This window comes from Hemicordylus capensis, chromosome 4, assembly GCF_027244095.1.
Source record: "Hemicordylus capensis ecotype Gifberg chromosome 4, rHemCap1.1.pri, whole genome shotgun sequence".
NCBI classification, from domain to species: domain Eukaryota; kingdom Metazoa; phylum Chordata; class Lepidosauria; order Squamata; family Cordylidae; genus Hemicordylus; species Hemicordylus capensis.
Genome location: NC_069660.1, coordinates 96685865 through 96704137, shown reverse-complemented (window position 1 = coordinate 96704137; position 18273 = coordinate 96685865). Strand labels below are relative to the sequence as shown.

Here is an 18273-nt window from a genome sequence, read left to right as displayed (position 1 = left end):
CTCTTTGAAGCGCCACAGAATTCTACGCTGTTTTCGCCTACAACAACAGATACTGTAACATAGCTGTTCGTCTGAAAGCGATGTGGGAAGAGAAATTTTCCATATGCTCGGAGACGCTTTGATATTTTTAACGCCACACGTTCCACCAAAACAGATTCCGGGGGGGCTGAACTGAGCCTGGGGTCCAAAGGATGCCTTGCAGCGACCTCCCACTGTTGCGGGAAGGCAGCCCTCCTGCTCAATGCAGGCGCACATTAAAAGCGGCTCCAGCAGCCTCGTGCCATTTCCAGGCACCCGCGCGAGCCGGCCCAGGGTCTCACACCCCCTTTCCTCCCCCAGCCAATCCCGCCTTGCGGTGCCTGATCCGATCCCAACGGCTCGTTCCCATTGGTTGGACAGCGTCCCTCTCCTCACCGCTGAGGGAGCAACCCAGCCAATCCGGAGAGAGTGGGCTGCCTTCGAGTTGCGCTTGCGAAGAGCGACGGGTGGACACAGTGTCTTCTGAACCAGAGAGGGAGACGGAGTTCCCTGGGTGTGAGCTGCGAGGGCGGTTTGGATTGAGCAGGGCAGGGCAGGGCGGTTACAGAGGGACCAGGGTGTGGAGCAGTGTGGAGATCAACAGGGTTACGCAGCTGTCGGTGTGTGAGGGGTGCCTGGGGGGAAGGTGGTGCGTGTCTGTAGCAAAGGCTTCCAGGACCGCACTTGTTGAGCGCGTTCAGCGTTGTATGCCTGAAGGGGTTCGTCCTGCACGCCCTAAGGAGTGCAGGTGGGCAGGGCAGGGTGTCAGCAGCTGGTGAGCAGCAGAGAGTCGGGAGGAGCTCTAGCTGCAGCGACTGCCAGAAAGGGGCTACTCCGGCGCACGGGGGCAGGACGGAGGGACGTGGTCTGGGGTCAGGACAGTGAACTGAGCGGTAGAAGGGAGAGGGGGAGGCCAGGGTGGCTTTGTGGGTACTAATTGTGAGAACAGGTGGCCGGCGATGCAGAGGGGGCGCTAGAGAGCGAGCAGGAGAATCGCCGCCCAGGGAGTTTTGAAGTCCTCGCTGGGCGATCTGCAGGTTGGCTGATCGGGAGATCTGTTTGGCGAGTGGTGGGTGAAGCGCTGAGACTGGCCCGGGAGGATGGGGCCCCTGCTCTCTCTCGCGGTTGGGCTCCTGCTCCTCTTGCTGTGGGCCCGTTATAAGGGCATTGCATACGTGCTGGTCCATCACCGCTGGGTCTTCGTGTGCCTCTTCTTGCTGCCCCTCTCTGTCCTCTTCGACATCTACTACCAGCTCCGCGCCTGGGTCGTGCAGAAGCTCCACAGTGCTCCTCTGCAGCACATCCAGCGTGTTCGCAACATCCAAGCCCAGGTGAGCGCTTGGCAGAGGAAAGAGAGAGGTCCTTTTGCTCTACGACGTGGAGGTGCTGTTTTTGGTCTGTTTTCCAGTGAGACTGGACTTGTTCCTGGATTCCGGGAGTTCTCTGGTCTCTCTTTAATACGTATAGTGTCTTTTTTAGAGCTTTATCCTCTTTTTTTTAAAGCTGAAACCTCAAAAATTATTCAACTTCTGATTAAAGCCATTTTGAGGTGTTTTAAAAAACAACAACCCTGCTTTCTCTAAACTTTATTGGGTGACTGAGTTTCACTATTAATAATATAGCCCATATTTGCTCATGCTGGCTGTCCAGTTCTGGGCCTTCTGTTGTCTTCCATTACCTAACTAGTTCCATTCTGGCATGTATGTTTGTTCTGCTTGTTTGTTTTATAATATTTGAATTGCATTTTCCAAATTACCAGGAAAGCTCAAAGAAAGAAAGGTATGCGGGGGGTGAGAGAGAGAGGGCTTTTCGTTTAAATTAGTAGCTGTTAGAAATGTCTTCCTAATATTTCTGACATCTAACTAACAGGTATGGAGAGAGGGGGGCATGCTGTCATTTATCTTGGTGTTGGTGTCACTTTAGTTTGTGTCTCTTGCTCCTCCCTTTGACTAAAGCCTCCTTTGGGTATTTGTGTCAGTGATGCAGTGCTAAATTGGAAGTGAATGGAAAAGTGCTATAAGGAATCAGTGCCAGCTAGCACAGGTCTTTGCAAAGTTGCTATTAATTTACTTGGTAGAGTCTGCATTGAATCTGTTAGTTCCTGGTGCTCTGTTTGGGCCAGCAGACATAAATTTGAGGATTAAGAGTCCTTGTGACATGATAGTTAGTATATGCCTGTGAAAGCTATCCATTAAGAAGCATTCAAAATTGGTATGAAATGATTCTGTGCAAGTGTGTGTAATGCAGTCCTGCCAAAACAGCCTTTTTATTATGTCCCTGTTGATGGGAGTAGTAGTATTTTATCTGTACTGCTTATGGTAGGGGCTGTTCTTGAATACTTAGTATTATCTTTTTCTATCTAAAGTCTTCAGCCCTGGGAGATCAAGTAATTTAAATTGTGAGCCCTTAGATTGTCTAGATTGTGAGCCCTTTTGCGGGCAGGGGAGCCACTTTATTTATATCTATCTATGTAAACTGCTTTGGGAACTTTTGTTGAAAAGTGGTATATAAATATTTGTCATACTTGTAATTGCTAGCTTTTAATACCTCTGGTAACCCATAAGCAGGAGCCATCAAGGAATGCATCTCAAACATAACAATTTTTAAAACAAAGAATGAAAAAACCTACATTCATTGTTTGTGAGCAGTGTTCCTTCTAACAGGGATTCCCAGATGTTGTTGACTACAACTCCCATAATACCCAAACAAAAGCCATTGCAGCTGGGGATTCTGGGAGTTGTAGTCAACAACATCTGAGAATTCCTCCTAGAGGGAAGACTGTTTGTGAGCAGGGCTACATGTTAACATGTTAATTATGCTCCCAAAACTGCATTTGTCAAGATAAAATGAATGTAGAGGCAGCTGTTGTTGGGAAGAATCTGGAGGAGGAAGTGATACATAACATTCCCTGCAGTTGCCCATCAGGCTCTTTGAATAGCCCTGCTCCCCCACAACTGAGTTCCATGCATAATTTCTCCCCCTCCATGCATAACTTTCTGCACCTCTATCATGTCTCCCTGTAGTCGCCTCTTTTCCAATCTAAAAAGCCCCAGATGCTGTATTCTTCCCTCATAAGCAGTGTTCTCTCTCATTTTTTTCATCTGTGTGCGGAATGAGTTTTGTTCTGGGCGGCAGTGTCAAAGCAGTGTGTGCACACATGCATTCAGAGTGAGGCCTTCCTGACTCAACCTGAGCAGGATCTAAAATTAACTGAGCGGACATAAAAAAATGTGTGAGTGTGCACGCACGCCTTAGGGGGAACACTGCTCATAAGGAAGGTGCTCTAGGCCCCAATCATCTTGGTTGCCCTCTTCTGCGCCTTTTCCAATTCTACAATGTGCTCCTTAAGATACAGTGACCAGAACAGTACGCATTACTCCAAACGTGGCCGCACCATAGATTTGTATAAGTGCATTATAATATTAGCGTTTTTATTTTCAGTCCCCTTTCTCATGATCTTAAGCGTGGAATTGGCATTTTTCACAGCTGCCATGCACAGAGTCCAAACTTTCAGCAAGCTGCCCACCATGACCCCAATATCTCTCTTCTGGTCAGTCACCGACAGCTTGGACCCCATAAGTGTATATGTGAAGTTAGGGGTTTTTGCCCCGATATGCTGTTTTAACTACTTGCTTGCCACTTTTATCCTTCAGTTCTGTCACTATAATTCTTTCTTGTAGGTTCGAGAATGGAAAAAAGAAGGCCAAAAGAGGTATATGTGCACAGGCCGTCCTGGTTGGCTTACAGTATCTCTCCGTGTTGGAAAGTACAAAAAGACTCTTAAAAATATAGCAATCAACTTGATGGATGTTCTGGAAGTAGACATTACAAAACAGGTAAGTGTAAACTATACTTCATTTTTTAAATTGGGCTTTTGTGTAACGAATGCAGCTCTTGGAGATTTAAAATTTATTGCTTGTGTTTACTTCTGTTGGAGGAGGTGTTTTGCTTACTGAATTCACCTGACTGGGACAGGAAATGGGCAAAAACATTAATTTTCTGCAGATCTGAGTTTTATACTTCTAGTATGGTCATGGAGAAATGTCCTAAAAGGTTGTCCGAAGCTGTCTTTGACTTTAAACACAGACATATACAAGGAGAAATCTGCAAGAAGTTGGGTTTGTGTGTGATTTTTTTTTTTTTTTTAATCCTTTGTGCAGAGTGGGTAGAAAATCTCTGGCTAAATTTCCAGGTACCACGTTTGGCTGTGGCTGCTATGCCTGCTGTAGAAACTACTGTTGTGCTGCTTATATCTAAAGCACATTCATAGGATAGGGTTCTCAATCACTGTAAGTTACACATTTTCATCATGTATAATAAAACATTACTGGTAACACTATTCTACATATGTAGAGGTTTCACTTTTGTTTTACATTTTTTGCTTTTTATAAGCAAAATCCCAAGATTGCTTTTGCTGCGTGTTCCATGTGGTGAGGATGGGTTACTGTGTAAGCAGCAAAAGTACAGTTACACACTTGTATTCAAACTGTGGTATGTACAATATTTTCTGCCCTAGGTTGTCCGTGTAGAGCCCTTGGTCACAATGGGTCAGTTAACTGCACATCTCAACCCCATGGGCTGGACTATTCCAGTGGTACCGGAACTTGATGATCTTACAGTAGGTAAGGGGACTACTAAAGCATGACTGTTTTTCAGGTTAAAAATTTGGATACAGTTTCACAGATAACATTAGAATGACATGCTCAGCAATCTGAAATAGAATTCTCATTCAGATATTTCTATGGTGCAGGGGATGGAATGTTAATAGCATTAGTTTTATCCCTAGAAAATTTTCATATTGAGCAGCTACATGTATTTAGAAGAGTAAATTTTGTCTTATTCCTATTCATGGTTTCTTGTTCAGGTGGCTTGATCATGGGAACTGGCATTGAATCTTCTTCCCATCTCTATGGTCTGTTTCAGCATACCTGCATGGCCTATGAACTCATTCTTGCTGACGGAAGCCATGTGAAGTGTTCACCAGTAAGAAAACATGTTATTTTGCTGTGTTGTATGTTAATCGTACCCATTCTGTATCCATATGATTTTGTGTGGTGTGCTTTTTGCAGGAGGAGAACCCAGACCTTTTTTATGCAGTGCCTTGGTCTTGTGGTACATTGGGTTTCCTGGTTGCAGCAGAAATAAAAATGATCCCAGCTAAGAAATATGTGAAGCTGCATTATGAACCTGTGAGAGGATTGAAAGCAATCTGCAAAAGATTTGCTGAGGAGTCTCAAAAGAAAGAGAATCATTTTGTGGAAGGCTTAGTGTACTCTTTGGAAGAAGCTGTCATAATGACAGGAGTTTTGACCAATGAAGCTGTTCAGGGCAAGGTAATGTATCATTTATTCTTCTGATTGTTAAGATGAACGAAAGCCAGTCAAATTAGCCTCTATCTGTTCTAGATACAGCCAACAGATAGATAGTATTCTAGCTTACATCTAAAGCTGGAATATGTAATAGTCTAAATATAATACACTACAAATGCATATCCGTTTAAAACTTCACAGGATCCCCCAAACAATTCTAGGAATTAAAATTTGGTAAAGGCATTGATTCTGGCTTCCAGTACAGATTCTGGCCTCCTAGGCTTCTGTGGAGAGAGAAAATACTGTGAAACTAGTCTGTGATCTAGCTTTATACTGAGTGATATGGTTTTATGACACTACTTAAGATGACGGCTGTAAGTTCTGGTGAATTGCAGCTTTGGAGGTACAGAGGAGTAATTTCAATTTAATCTCCGAACAAGCCAGCTCAGTGCATCATATAAGTAGTGTTGTGAGGCTATACTTCCCAGACTAATCTTTCACTGAATCATGAGGATTGTGTTAGCAAAAACAGGCTATGGTACTCCTGGCAGCTTCCTGTAAACACATCTACTCTTGTGGACAAGTCCATAATACTGCTACTTGATTTTAAACCTAACTGCATGGCAAGCTGCCTCAAACTTTTAGTATACTGATCCTTTTGGATCAGATGTGTTTGTTGCAAATCTGCTCTGCCTGAAAGGCATCCTGGGTTCTCTCCTCCTGGGGAGTTGTTTACCATAAACAAAAGTCTGAAAGAAATGTGGATTTACAAATTGAGTACATTGTGTACCTGTGATGCTTCATGCCATTGTCACTCTGAACATGGTAGAAATTAGGCATATCCTCTGGTCCAAATTAGGATCTGTTCTTGGTTTTGTGAACCAGTTCATTCTGGTTCAGCCCAACCATGAACCAGTTTGAGGTTCATGCACTGGTCAGAATTCAGACCAGTTAGTGATTCCGTGAACCAGTTTGTTCTGGTTCGGCCCAACCACGAACCAGTTCAGTGGTTCGAGGGTGGCGCCAGGGAGAGCAGCAAGCGGCACCTTTAAAAGTAAGTAAGCAAGTCCTTGCCTGCATGACCACTCCCCCCAGCAGCCCGTGCATGGTGGCATACACAGAAGCCCACACACGGCCATGGGCATACATGGAGGCCCGCACACAGAGGCTACATGTGCACGGGCTGCTGGGGGAAGTGCCTCCACAGCAGGAAGCTGCATGAAGTGGCAGTCATGCAGGTAAGGACCTGCTTACTTTTAAAGATGCTACTTGCCTCATAGGCAGAGCCCTGTTGGGGAGGCAGCCCCTCCGTCACTGCATCCATCTCCACTTAAAAGTGCCCCCCCCACCAACCAACAACAAAAACATCACTGATTGGACGATTGTAACATGATTGCTTCAAAGTGTGTGTGGGGAGTGGGAAGGTGTTTACAGCAGACTCACTGAAAGAATAGCACTTAGATTACAGTGCAATCTTATGCATGTCTACTCAGAAGTAAGTCTCATTGAATTAGATGGGGCCTACTCCCAGGTAAACAGGTATGTTTATGCAATGTGGCAGGCTAGTGCAGCTTCTTTCCAACATCACACATGCACCAACATAGCTTGAGGAATCAACTTGCCCGTAAGTTTTTTGTCCAGCTGGTTGCTTTCCAGACGGCTGCTTAAAATTGCTTCGCAACATATAGGCTTGGTGCGCATTTGTATCTTGCATATGGGAACATTCGCACAGCCACAGCCTGTAATTGTCTCTTATCTTGACATTTCAAGTTCAATATGTTGTATGTGCGTGAGAAAATAGTAGCTGGGTGTTTGTTTTTGCTTGCTCCATTTTCCTCCCATCTCTGCCTCTCAGCTTTTGAAATCGGACTTTAAAAAAAAAAAAAGTTCCCACTGTTCCTGCACAAAGCAACCAGCTTTACAAAAAACAATTTATCCAGTGCTCTGGCGCAATGGTACCAGCAGTACTTTCTTCAGTTGCAATCGGCAAGGTGTTTTGTTTTTTCAAGAGTCTCTCTTGCGCAAATTCACCAAGAGGAAAAAAATAGAGGGAGGGAAAGCCATCATGTCATCCGCTCACTCGTCCTCTCTCTCGCTCTTTGCCAGCAGTCTCCCTCTCCAATTTGCTTCACGTGTGGGGGTGGTTTCCTCTCCTCCTTCTTTCTCTAGCTCTCTCCCCTCAAAGCCTCAGACAGCTCCAGCCACAACCGGTTTACTCCCGTTTTGAAGCCAGTTAGGATTTTATACCACTTCCTCCCTTGCTCAAGGTCAAAGTCTGGAAAGCACCATGGTGAACTGAATCAACATTCCTTGACCCTTGGTTATGGCTCTTGCTGCTACTAACTCATCAAGAACAGTTGGCTTTGGTTCTTGTTTTTTCATTGTGCTCCTGTTTTCTATGTTAAGATTAATAGAATTGGGAACTACTACAAGCCATGGTTTTTTAAGCATGTGGAAAACTATTTGAAGACTAACAAGCAAGGAACAGAATATATTCCAGCAAGGCATTACTATCACAGGCATACACGGAGCATCTTCTGGGAACTTCAGGTAGGAATATAATTCATTCAGGTTTACTATTGTGTGACTATTTATGTCAGTCTTTGCAGCCAGTCCAGCCCACAAACACTTCATCTTCCCCTAACAAAACAGCAGACAGAGGGTTCTTCATAATATATGGGATTGCACTAAATATGCAATTGTTTCAGGAAGCATAACTAGGGCAGGGTGGGTCATAGCACACATATGGTCTGAACATAGACATTCCAAAATACAACATCTCCTAGCAGGGTTGGGAACAGCCCCTGCCTGTCAGAGTAGACAATACTGAGCTAGATGGATGCCTGATGGTATAAGGCAGCATCATATGTTCAACCAATACCTTTTCCCCTTTAACTTATATATTTTGCCAGCTCCCAAACAGTCAAACCTAAAACACTTGTGCCACTTAGCTTCCTCCAGCATTAGTGTTGTGGTGGGTCAAATCTTTCTGTCAAACACACTCATAGGAACATAGGGAGCTGCCATATACTGAGTCAGACCATTGGTCCATCTAGCTCAGTATTGTCTTCACAGACTGGCGGCGGCTCCTCCAAGGTTGCAGGCAGGAATCTCTCTCAGCCCTATCTTGGAGAAGCCAGGGAGGGAACTTGAAACCTTCTGCTCTTCCCAGAGCGGCTCCATCCCCTGAGGGGAATATCTTACAGTGCTCGCTCATAGTCTCCCATTCAAATGCAACCAGGGCAGACCCTGCTTAGCTAGGGGGACAAGTCATGCTTGCTACCAAAAGGCCAGTGCCAGTCCACAAGCAAAATAAGAGTATGAAGCAGAAAGCCAGGGAGCAGTAACTGTAAGCAAGACTAGCAAAAGGTCCAGTTTTTAAAGGCTTTGTTGATAATGACATTTGTCTGGAAGAGATTATAAATAACTAGTGATGTTGCCAAGACTTGTTTCTGACTCCAGAAATACAACGATCAGGAACTTGTAATGCTTACTTCAAATATAAGGTGAATACTGTAACCTCTGAATTCTTCTCTGGCTAGGATTTTAAACTGAGCCAAAGAATTCTCCTCCTACCCCACTTACTAGGCTCATGCTCTAGTGAAGGGAAGAGATAAAAGAGGAAGGTTCTTACCCAGCCCACATCCCCTGGTTCAGTGCACCAAGCTGCAAAAAGCCCCTAGGAAATAAACATTTCCCAAGGGCTACTACATTATGTTACCCCTCTTTACTGTAAGATGTTTCCTGCCTTTCTCCTCGTCCCAAATAAAAAAAGATTAGAGAATGCAGACAGTTGTATCTAGCCATGGCAACACCATCCTCCACTACCCTATCACTAATGTCCTGTGCTCCATAGTATGCTAAATAATCGAGTTGCGGTGTTGCATTCTTCCCACCGCGCTGGGTGACTGCTTTCTCCACTGAGCCATTTCTACAGCTTTTTCTGTGGCTCTTGCTCAGGAGTGGAGGTGGGATGTCTCCTTGACAGTTCTTCAGTCATTTCTGCTGCTGGGACTCTGTTCCTAGTTAGCAATGTGAAACTCTTCTTCTTCCCCTACCTGTTCCTGGAGAAGCAGGGACCAAAGCAGGTATTGTCTGTTAAGATGTTAGTGAGAGCACCCTAGCAAAAATAAAGCTGCAGTGCTTTCCCTTTTTATGACTGAGCTGAATCACAATAGTGTGAAAGACTTCTTTGGTAGGCTGTACTATCAAGTACTCTGTACTATCAAGTGCTTTGCGGACATAGAGAAAGTAGAGCACCAGATGTCTGTAAAATTAGTTGCTTATTAGCTAAATCTATCTTTACTGTAACTTCAGCATATTGTTTTGGATGTACCAGTTAGTACTAATTGAGGAGGAGGTATTTTTTAGGCTAGGCATTGGTTTTGCAATGTGCAATTTGCTCATAATCCCGCCCCCCATTTTTGTCTCTTCTATAGGATATTATTCCTTTTGGCAATAACCCAATTTTTCGCTACCTGTTTGGCTGGATGGTTCCTCCTAAAATCTCACTTTTAAAACTTACCCAAGGAGAAGCAATTCGAAAGCTCTATGAACAGCATCACGTGGTACAAGACATGATGATCCCCATGAAAAGCCTTGACAAGTGCATTGAAACCTTCCACAGCGACATTAAAGTAAGAACATCTTTCCTAAATCTAAAGGCAATGTCCTAAGTCTAGCAGAAGGACAAATGTTAAATAGAACAGAGGATTGACAGTGGTGGGTAGTAGCTTTTGTATAAGCAGCAAGTTGTTGATCTCAAATGTCTGTTTCCTAGCCCTAGTTTAGAATCTGACATGGCCCTGCCAGCATATATTGCTTTGCATTAATGGAGGGCCTCATGGGAACTCATCCTCTTAGTTGTGTCTGCTTCTCTATATTGCCACTGCTCCCGTTTCTAATCAAAGGATCTAAGCACATTGCTAAAGCACCTGCATGTGTGTTCTCACTTCAGGATTTGATGAACATAAGAATGCATGACCCCCTGTTTTGCTAAGAAAAATAGGAGCAGTGACTGCAGTGCAATATAAAGAAAGGGAAATGGGCAGAGTGGTACCAAGAGGGGCAGGCAATAAAAGTAGGGGGGCGGGTGCTGCCCATTTTCAGTGTGTGTTGCGCATGACAATCTTTGCCTGTTGACTTGGGCTTTGCCAAGTGTGAATTTTTCCCTTGCTTCCTCTTTCCAGACCTGTTGGGATGTTGGTTAACAGTTGTTTGTTTACTATACTTAGGAAAACTTTGTTCTATATGTCAGTGGTTTGGGAAACTTGGTTTCTTTGTTGCTGTAGAACTAACCAAAGATTACTGGGGTTTGTAATTATGTAAATAGGTCTGGAAAAGGGAGGGGATTGGTTTTCCTGCAAAGACTCTGACACTTGTGTATGCAGGCACCTTTGCAGCTGCCTGCATACATCTTTTTGCCCCTTTGACTGTGCTTTCTTTGGAGGGTGGAAAGCCTTTAGGTTCTTACTCAGAGAAGAAAGATTGTAGCCTCACTTTGGTCTGTCCTGTCTGTCCTGTCTGTCTGTCTGTCTGTCTGTCTGTCTGTCTGTCTCTCTCTCTCTCTCTCTCTCTCTCTCTCTCTCTCTCTCTCTCTCTCTCTCTCTCACACACACACACACACACACACACACACACACACACACACACACACACACACCTCCCTCTGAATTTTCTAACAATACCTCTTCAGCCTGCACTAGCAGAGTGGTTCAAGAAGATATGGTGGACTAAACAACACAGAGCATCCTGTGAAAAGGCTTATTTTGTTACTGTGTGTCTTGATATGACAATAGGCCACGAGTCTAAGCCCATTTTCAGTTGGCTGCTTGTAAGTCTCATGCTGGCTCCTTGTGAATAAGTAGCTTAAGGCTGAAGTTGTTACTAGAGTGATGTTTTTTGTTCTCCCCCAGTTTTAGGAGGGAATCCATTCTAGCGGGTTGTCATGCCCACTTGCTCCCTGAAGGCAGGACTTATCCTTCTAGCTTTTACACGTTCTGTTTTTCTCATCTTTTTGCTTTCCTTGGATTCTCTTTTGAGGTGTTTGTGCTCTCTTTTTACTTAGTTTTTCCTTTTAAAAAACACACACACACATTTTCTCCTCCTATTGCCATCACTCTCCGAGGCTTCTCTAGTCTCCCCCCACCCTCCATGGTTTTCTTGCCTTTGCTGCGCCACCTGAAAGTTTTTAGTTTGCATCTGCTCCGGAATGGTGTGCATCTACATATTGGACAAATTTACCCCGAAGTCCCTGTGTTTTTCACCAGGTGTTAGAATGTAGCCTGATATATATCCGGGGTAAAAAAAATTCCACTTTTTGCATCGGTTTTTCTGGGCAACTTCAAATTCGCAGTAGAGCCTCGTAGAAAGCCTGCAGTCAATCCTGCTGTCTGGAAACTGCATGGCTGATAATGTAACCAGACATTCCCGGAACTGGGAGGATCCTATAGAGGCAGTATGGGACTACTTTTGTTTCTGAATAAGTCTTGCCTTCAGGGAACAAGTTGGCATGACAACCCACTAGAATGGATACCCTTGTACACTGGGGAGAAAGAACCTTCACAGTAAGTACTACCAATGTTACTTTCCCCATTGTGTCTAGGTTTATCCACTGTGGCTGTGCCCCTTCATATTGCCTAATAACCCTGGCATGATTCACCCAAAAGGGAATGAAGCAGAACTCTATGTGGATGTAGGAGCCTATGGAGAGCCCAAAACAAAACACTTTGAAGCCATGGCTTCCACCAGACAAGTAGAAAAGTTTGTGCGGAGTGTACATGGGTAAGGAACTAACTCCTGAAAAGACTTCTTGTGATTCCCCTTTTATCTTGTTCAAATGAAAGTGGGTTATAATTTTTTCAATTCAATTCCTTCATCACAGACGAGCACAGTTTACAAACAGAAGCCCAACCAAAAAAACCCTACATAACCTACAGAGTTATGATACAGAGGTTAAGCACATAGTTAAGCACAAATATATAAACTGAATTGAATTAAATAAATAAATATTAGTTAAGAAGGATTCTTAATGAACTCCGGGTGAATTTTACTGGCTTTTAAACAGAAATTAGCCACATTATAGGATCTCAAGTCATTCTGGTCAGTTAAAAGATAATCAGAATAAAAAGAATCTGTACAACTTGGATGACAGCTAATAAAAGGGGTTATATGTTTATGCTGTATATCTCAGTAAAATTGACAATAAAGGAGCACATGAGCCATTGTTTCAATATCTCCCGATTTGCGACTTGTCCCTTAGCTAAGCAGGGTCCACCCTGGTTGCATATGAAAGAGAGACTAGAAGTGTGAGCACTGTAAGATATTCCCCTTAGGGGATTGAGTCACTCTGGGAAGAGCAGAAGGTTCCAAGTCTCCTCCCTGGCTTCCCCAAGATAAGGCTGAGAGAGATTCCTACCTGCAAGCTTGGAGAAGCCGCTGCCAGTCTGTGAAGACAATACTGAGTTAGATACACCAATGGTCTGACTCAGTATATGGCAGCTTCCTATGTTCCTAAGTACGTTCTTTGTAGGGGATTTTTTGATATCTCCCTTCCAGGACTGCTGCTTGCAAGGTGTTGCATCGTGCCTGTGTCAAAGCTCTGCGGTATTTTGGCATGGTTATCTGGTTAGGTATCTGGCAGGGTTGAAACTCAGAACTTGGTTGCCCAAATGGACACCAACAGGAATAGAGCTATGATCAATTTAACGTTCCATATCATATATTATTTGTCTGAGTTTGACCCTGGCATTTTCATACCCAAGAGTTAACAGTTCAAAAGGGGAGAAACCATAATGATGCAGCCTCTCCTCCAGCTCTCTTTTCCACATGGAGTGATAGATATACTTTAGCACAAGTGGAGCTAGACCTGCAGGGTGGAAAATCAGCTTCAGCTAGAATTCAAAGATAATAAGCCATGCTCTGGCCTCTACTTTAAGCAGTCCTGCTTCCAGGCGGACAGCACTGAGTACACACCAGGGTACCTGAAAAATGTTCCTCAGGAACTTAGATTTCACGGCTTCCACCTTAGATAAGTTAGAGTACATGCCAAGTTGAGCTCCATATAGGAGCTGTGTTTGTACTTTAGCCAATAAGAGTTTTATTGCGGAGTGGATAAATTGGGCACTCCTGGAGCAATGGAAAGATTGAATTGCTTGTGCACTCTTGTGTGCATTCTGCCTCACACATTCTCTGGGTGCACCCCTTCTGCCTGAAGACTGGACTATTACGCCAAAGTAGCTGAAATACTTAATTTGTTCTAACTTGTGCCCATTTAGTGACCAGTTCCGAATCTTTGGTCTCTTTGCAAACAATAGGATCTTAGTTTTGTTATAATTAATTTCTAAAAGTTGTTCTTCGCAGCAGGTAGCAAGAGAGTTCAAAGCTCTTCTTAGACCTGTTGGAGTTTGCGAGAGAATGACAGCATCATCTGCATATAGAAATATAGCAAGATGTCTGTCTGCTAATTTTGGTGGATGATGGTCTAGGTTTTCTAAATGGGAGACAAATAATTTGTTAATATTGGAATATGTAAAAAAAATATTGTCGTTATGGATTACTTCATAAAAACAAGTTTAAAAAAGAAAAATGTTTCTGTTTACTTCAACTGTTACACAATATGCAACTGGTTCAGTGGTTTAAACCACTAAGTACTGGAGTATATGGAACTGAGCTGAAGGGTTCTTCTGCTGGCACAAGGCCTTAACGAGTGTCCCTATCCTGGCAGAGCAACCTGATCTTAGAAGGACAGCATCTGCTGCCTTCTGAGGCAACAATTCCAACATGCATTTCTTGTTTTTCTCAGTTTTCAGATGTTGTATGCAGATTGCTATATGACCCGTGAGGAATTCTGGGAAATGTTTGATGGCTCACTATATCACAAGCTGAGGAAGCAACTTCAGTGCACTGATGCTTTTCCAGAGGTGTATGATAAAATCTGCAAAGCTGCAAGACATTGAGCATGACTTATCCAAACAAGCAATCAAAGGAAGTTGGATTTAATAATAACTAATTGGTCTACTCTTAATAAAACATTTTGTTGATGTCCTAAAGATTTCAAATATATTTGTGATATGAAGGTACATACTCCTGCTGTCTTATATGAAAATACAACTAATGAGTTCTTTTTAAAGAACGCAGTTCACAGTTCTTAATAAAATTATTAAGGAATAAGCAGTCTTTAACCTGTAAGGCTTAGTGATAGCTTAGCCACAGATTTGTATATTTATTTAGTGGTATCTTGCAGAAGGGAAATGGAAAAATCAAAATCCTTAAGTACAGCAGTGACTTGTTAGAGAACTACAGTCCTGACTAGGGATTGCCTATGTGAGCTGTGCTACTGCAGGTGTATTTAGATGGCATCCTGTAACTAAAATATAGCCTCTACCTGCCAATGAGTGCCAAACGAGACTGCCTTTTTGAATGATGTCACAGTTGCCTCTTCTAAATCTCTGACCTTGTCCAGGAATTCAGTTTGAATTGTCAAAGCCAAGTGTGCAACAGGTTCACAACTTTAAATCATCTGTCTGGATGCCTTGGAAGTTATGATTTAGGGGGAGTTTCAGTCAATATACATTGTTTCTACTCTCACTCTTGTTTCTTATTTTTATGATAACTTTGTTTTGTTACTATCAAGATGTATTTACTTTAGGTAAAGATTATGGCTGGCATGCATTGAATGGTGGTAGAGGATTAATATGTATGTTTTTCCTCTTTATAAATGCTGCTTTTATGTCTCTTTCCCTGGTTCCGTGAAGGATCTCTGCAGCCTCTCCTGGCACAGATTGCTGCTTTAAAAAAACAAAACAAAAAACTGTGCTACTTGTTGGGTGCCTCTGTTACAAGACATGAAGCATGCTAGGGTGAGCTGTATCTTGGGTTACAGAGGCAGGATTAACGGGTTTCTAATGTGTTTGTTAGAAATGTAATAGTAGTCTCATTTTTAATAGTACACCAAGAGGATTGCCACTAAGCTGAAATTGAATAGTAAAATGTGTTGAGTGTTGTGCCTACTTATTTTATGCTTATTCTGTTTATGAAACATGTAGTAAACATAATGGTGGAGTTCTGTGTGGTAGATTATAATAGGGCAACCATTACTTGAAAAGTGGTATCCTTTTCCCTGCCTTTACCACTGGCAGATTTTGCCGAATATCTTGGGAGAAAAGTATTTGACGTGTCTCTCCCTGTTCTTAGTAAGGTTTTTTAGTGCCTTAAATCAGCTGGAGGAAACTTAGATCATCATACACCATTCTGTTTTCAAGTCTTTGAAAATGCTTTGGGGGGGGGGTTGTGAAGGGTGGTGTATCTCCAGAATATTTACCTGTCATCAGAAAAGCATCTATCTTGAGTTCTAGCTGAAAAGAATTTGAGGCTCTTGTATTTTGAAGATCCAAGTATCTTCAGAAGCCAAGCTCTCAGGCAGGCAGTATAGGAGGGGAATTAATTGCATTCTCACACACACACACACACACACACACACACACACACACACCCCGCCACCTCCCCCATCAGCTCCTGCCTACTACGTAGAATGTTAGGGAACTTAGCTGTTTTCTTTCTCAGGTTAATTCAAGCTATTGGTATGTAAAACTTTCTCATTATTTTGAGTAAGTCTGCTTCTTCCCTCAAGTGATGAAGGAACATAACCCCTAATCAATTCTTTCAGATCATTTTAATATTGTGACTGGGGTCATGAATCTTCCCATAATGAAAAGTGATTGGGAAGTAATCGGCTTCACAGAGTTGTGTTTTGAAGATATTTTTGGTCTGGGTTTTTCTGATTAGACAAGTTTAACCAAAATTCGATCCAAAGACTAGTTAAGATGTAATCAAATTCTAAAATTGAATATTTATTTGACCTTAGGGAGAAATGTCTGGTTTGGTGTGAGACATGCAATATGCCTGTAAGGTTTTATTTATGATGTTCATCTAATGATTGTATTCAGTAAAAGGAAAGGCTGAGAAGGGACTAGTAAGAATACGGTTTAGCATTCAGTCGTGTGCAGACATCCAAGCTGTGAGCCACCTGACAACTCTTCCATGAGAGTTAAGGGCACTGCTCATACTTCTATAATAATGGTTACCAAGATGTCCGAGACTCACTTTCATAATGCTTATGAGGGATGGGAAAAGGCTGAAGCAGCCGAAAGCCAGCATAGCAGTCCAGTGCCTTGGGCATGTGCTGAACCCAGAAAAAGACTTTGTGCATACTCCATATTTGCCACTCATCTGTGTGCAGGGATTGGTTCACTTAGTTCTAAAGCGGGTGGTGGGAAGTGCAAGAGTTTATAATTTCTAGAATATTTCTTTACTCTCGGTTATACACTGTGTTGTTTTTCATCACAGGTTGCATGTGTAAGTGTTGTTGTGCTCTGTTGTTCTAATCCAATACCAGCAGCAACAATGTACTTGTGCTGAAATTATCAACTGTTTGTAATGCTACACTTGGGCAGAATTTGTACTAGTCACATAAAAATGCTATTTAGATGTGACTGAATAAAGTGGTGTTGAGAGTTTTTTGCTGTACATCTGATACTGCAATTCACTTGCTTTGAGTAGAAGACATGTTCAAAATGCCATGCATCTGCCACCCTACCTCCTTAGAGTATATTTATATTGGAACACTGTAGAGTGAGTGTTATTCCCTAGAACTAGGAATCTATTCTTTGAACACTTAAAAATGTTTTGCATCAACTTAAATATAACTGTTATTCTTTTCTTAGACTAACTTCTAATCTGTTAATCCAGTGGGCATGCAGACTAGAAACTGACTTGCATCTTTTCTTAAGCAGCCCTTGCCTCTAATAGCCCATGAAAAGTTTCAAACCTGTGCTTTGCCTTAAATCCTTACAGGGTCCTGCCTGCCACTCTCTTAGCCCATTATCTGCATGTTGCAGATGACCAAGCATGGCTTTTCCATGCTTGGTCATGGATGAAAAGAGGGCAGACTAAATGTTTGGTTGTACTGTATGTTATGTTTCATTGCAGTCCAGTTATGCCAAATAGTATTTCGCTGTTCAGTATTCGCATATTAGGAAAGTCAGTAGTGTGCAATAAAATCTATAGGGAAACAAGGGGGGGGGAATCTGTGAAACTAGACATCTGGTGAATTGAGTCTCAGCAACTTTAGGCAGCGTAAATTGAGAGCAACATACCAGCCTATGTATGTGCACCTGGATAGGCTTGAACTGCCTCTCTTTCTCCTTTCCCACCCCATCACACACACAGAGTGACCACGCAAGACCAACTGCCCTGTGTGATAACTAGGGGAGAGAAGTAGGCAAATGCAACATCAAATGGCTGCGGCTGAGTCCAGGCGTGTGGCTGCTGTTGTGATGGAGTACTCCTTATGTGGGTCTTTGGGGGATGCCAGCTGCCTTCTCCCCCCTACACACACACACACACACACACACACACACACACGGCACTTGGCCTCAACTCACACCAACAGCCACTGCCGTTTCTCAGCCATCCTATCCAATGCAGGCATCAGTGAGTGGGGAAGATGGTGAGGGAGGCTGGTGGTGAAGGGGCCCACCCTCCCATCTTGCCCCAGGGCCGTCTCCAACCTTGCTATGACTCAGGCTGGGTCAGCTCAGAGTTGTCCCTTCTACTTCTCCATGTTTTATGTAACTTTGTTTAGTTCTTTGTGGTCAGAAGAACAAAACATTCTCCATGTCCTGGAAGTCTTTTTGTTTGAGTTCAGTGTATTAACATTCTGTGTCTCGAATTCTCATCTCTCTGCCCCCACCACCCCAAGAACCTTTCCTCTTGGCTCCATTCCCCCCCCCCCATGGTGTTAGTTTGTAAAGTGAAGAGGTCTTTAATAGAGCTGTTGTATTTAGTGAGCGTTGTGAGCTGCTTTGGCAGTTTATTAAATATCTTCATTGGCTTCAGGTAGCAAAGTATAGATCTCCCTTGTTCTCTACACTGCTGCCTGGAGTCG

General features: G+C 43.2%; 1 protein-coding gene across 1 annotated transcript; it reads left to right on the top strand.

The window, feature by feature from the left end:
* The first annotated feature begins 459 nt into the window (after nt 1–459).
* DHCR24 (24-dehydrocholesterol reductase) lies at nt 460–16853 on the top strand. Its single transcript, XM_053247045.1, has 9 exons — nt 460–1349; nt 3699–3854; nt 4535–4640; nt 4883–5001; nt 5088–5351; nt 7734–7877; nt 9767–9964; nt 11932–12110; nt 14131–16853. The coding sequence occupies exons 1-9, from the start codon at nt 1119–1121 to the stop codon at nt 14282–14284; spliced, it is 1551 nt and encodes a 516-aa protein (XP_053103020.1). The 5' UTR covers nt 460–1118; the 3' UTR covers nt 14285–16853.
* The last annotated feature ends 1420 nt before the right edge of the window (nt 16854–18273 follow it).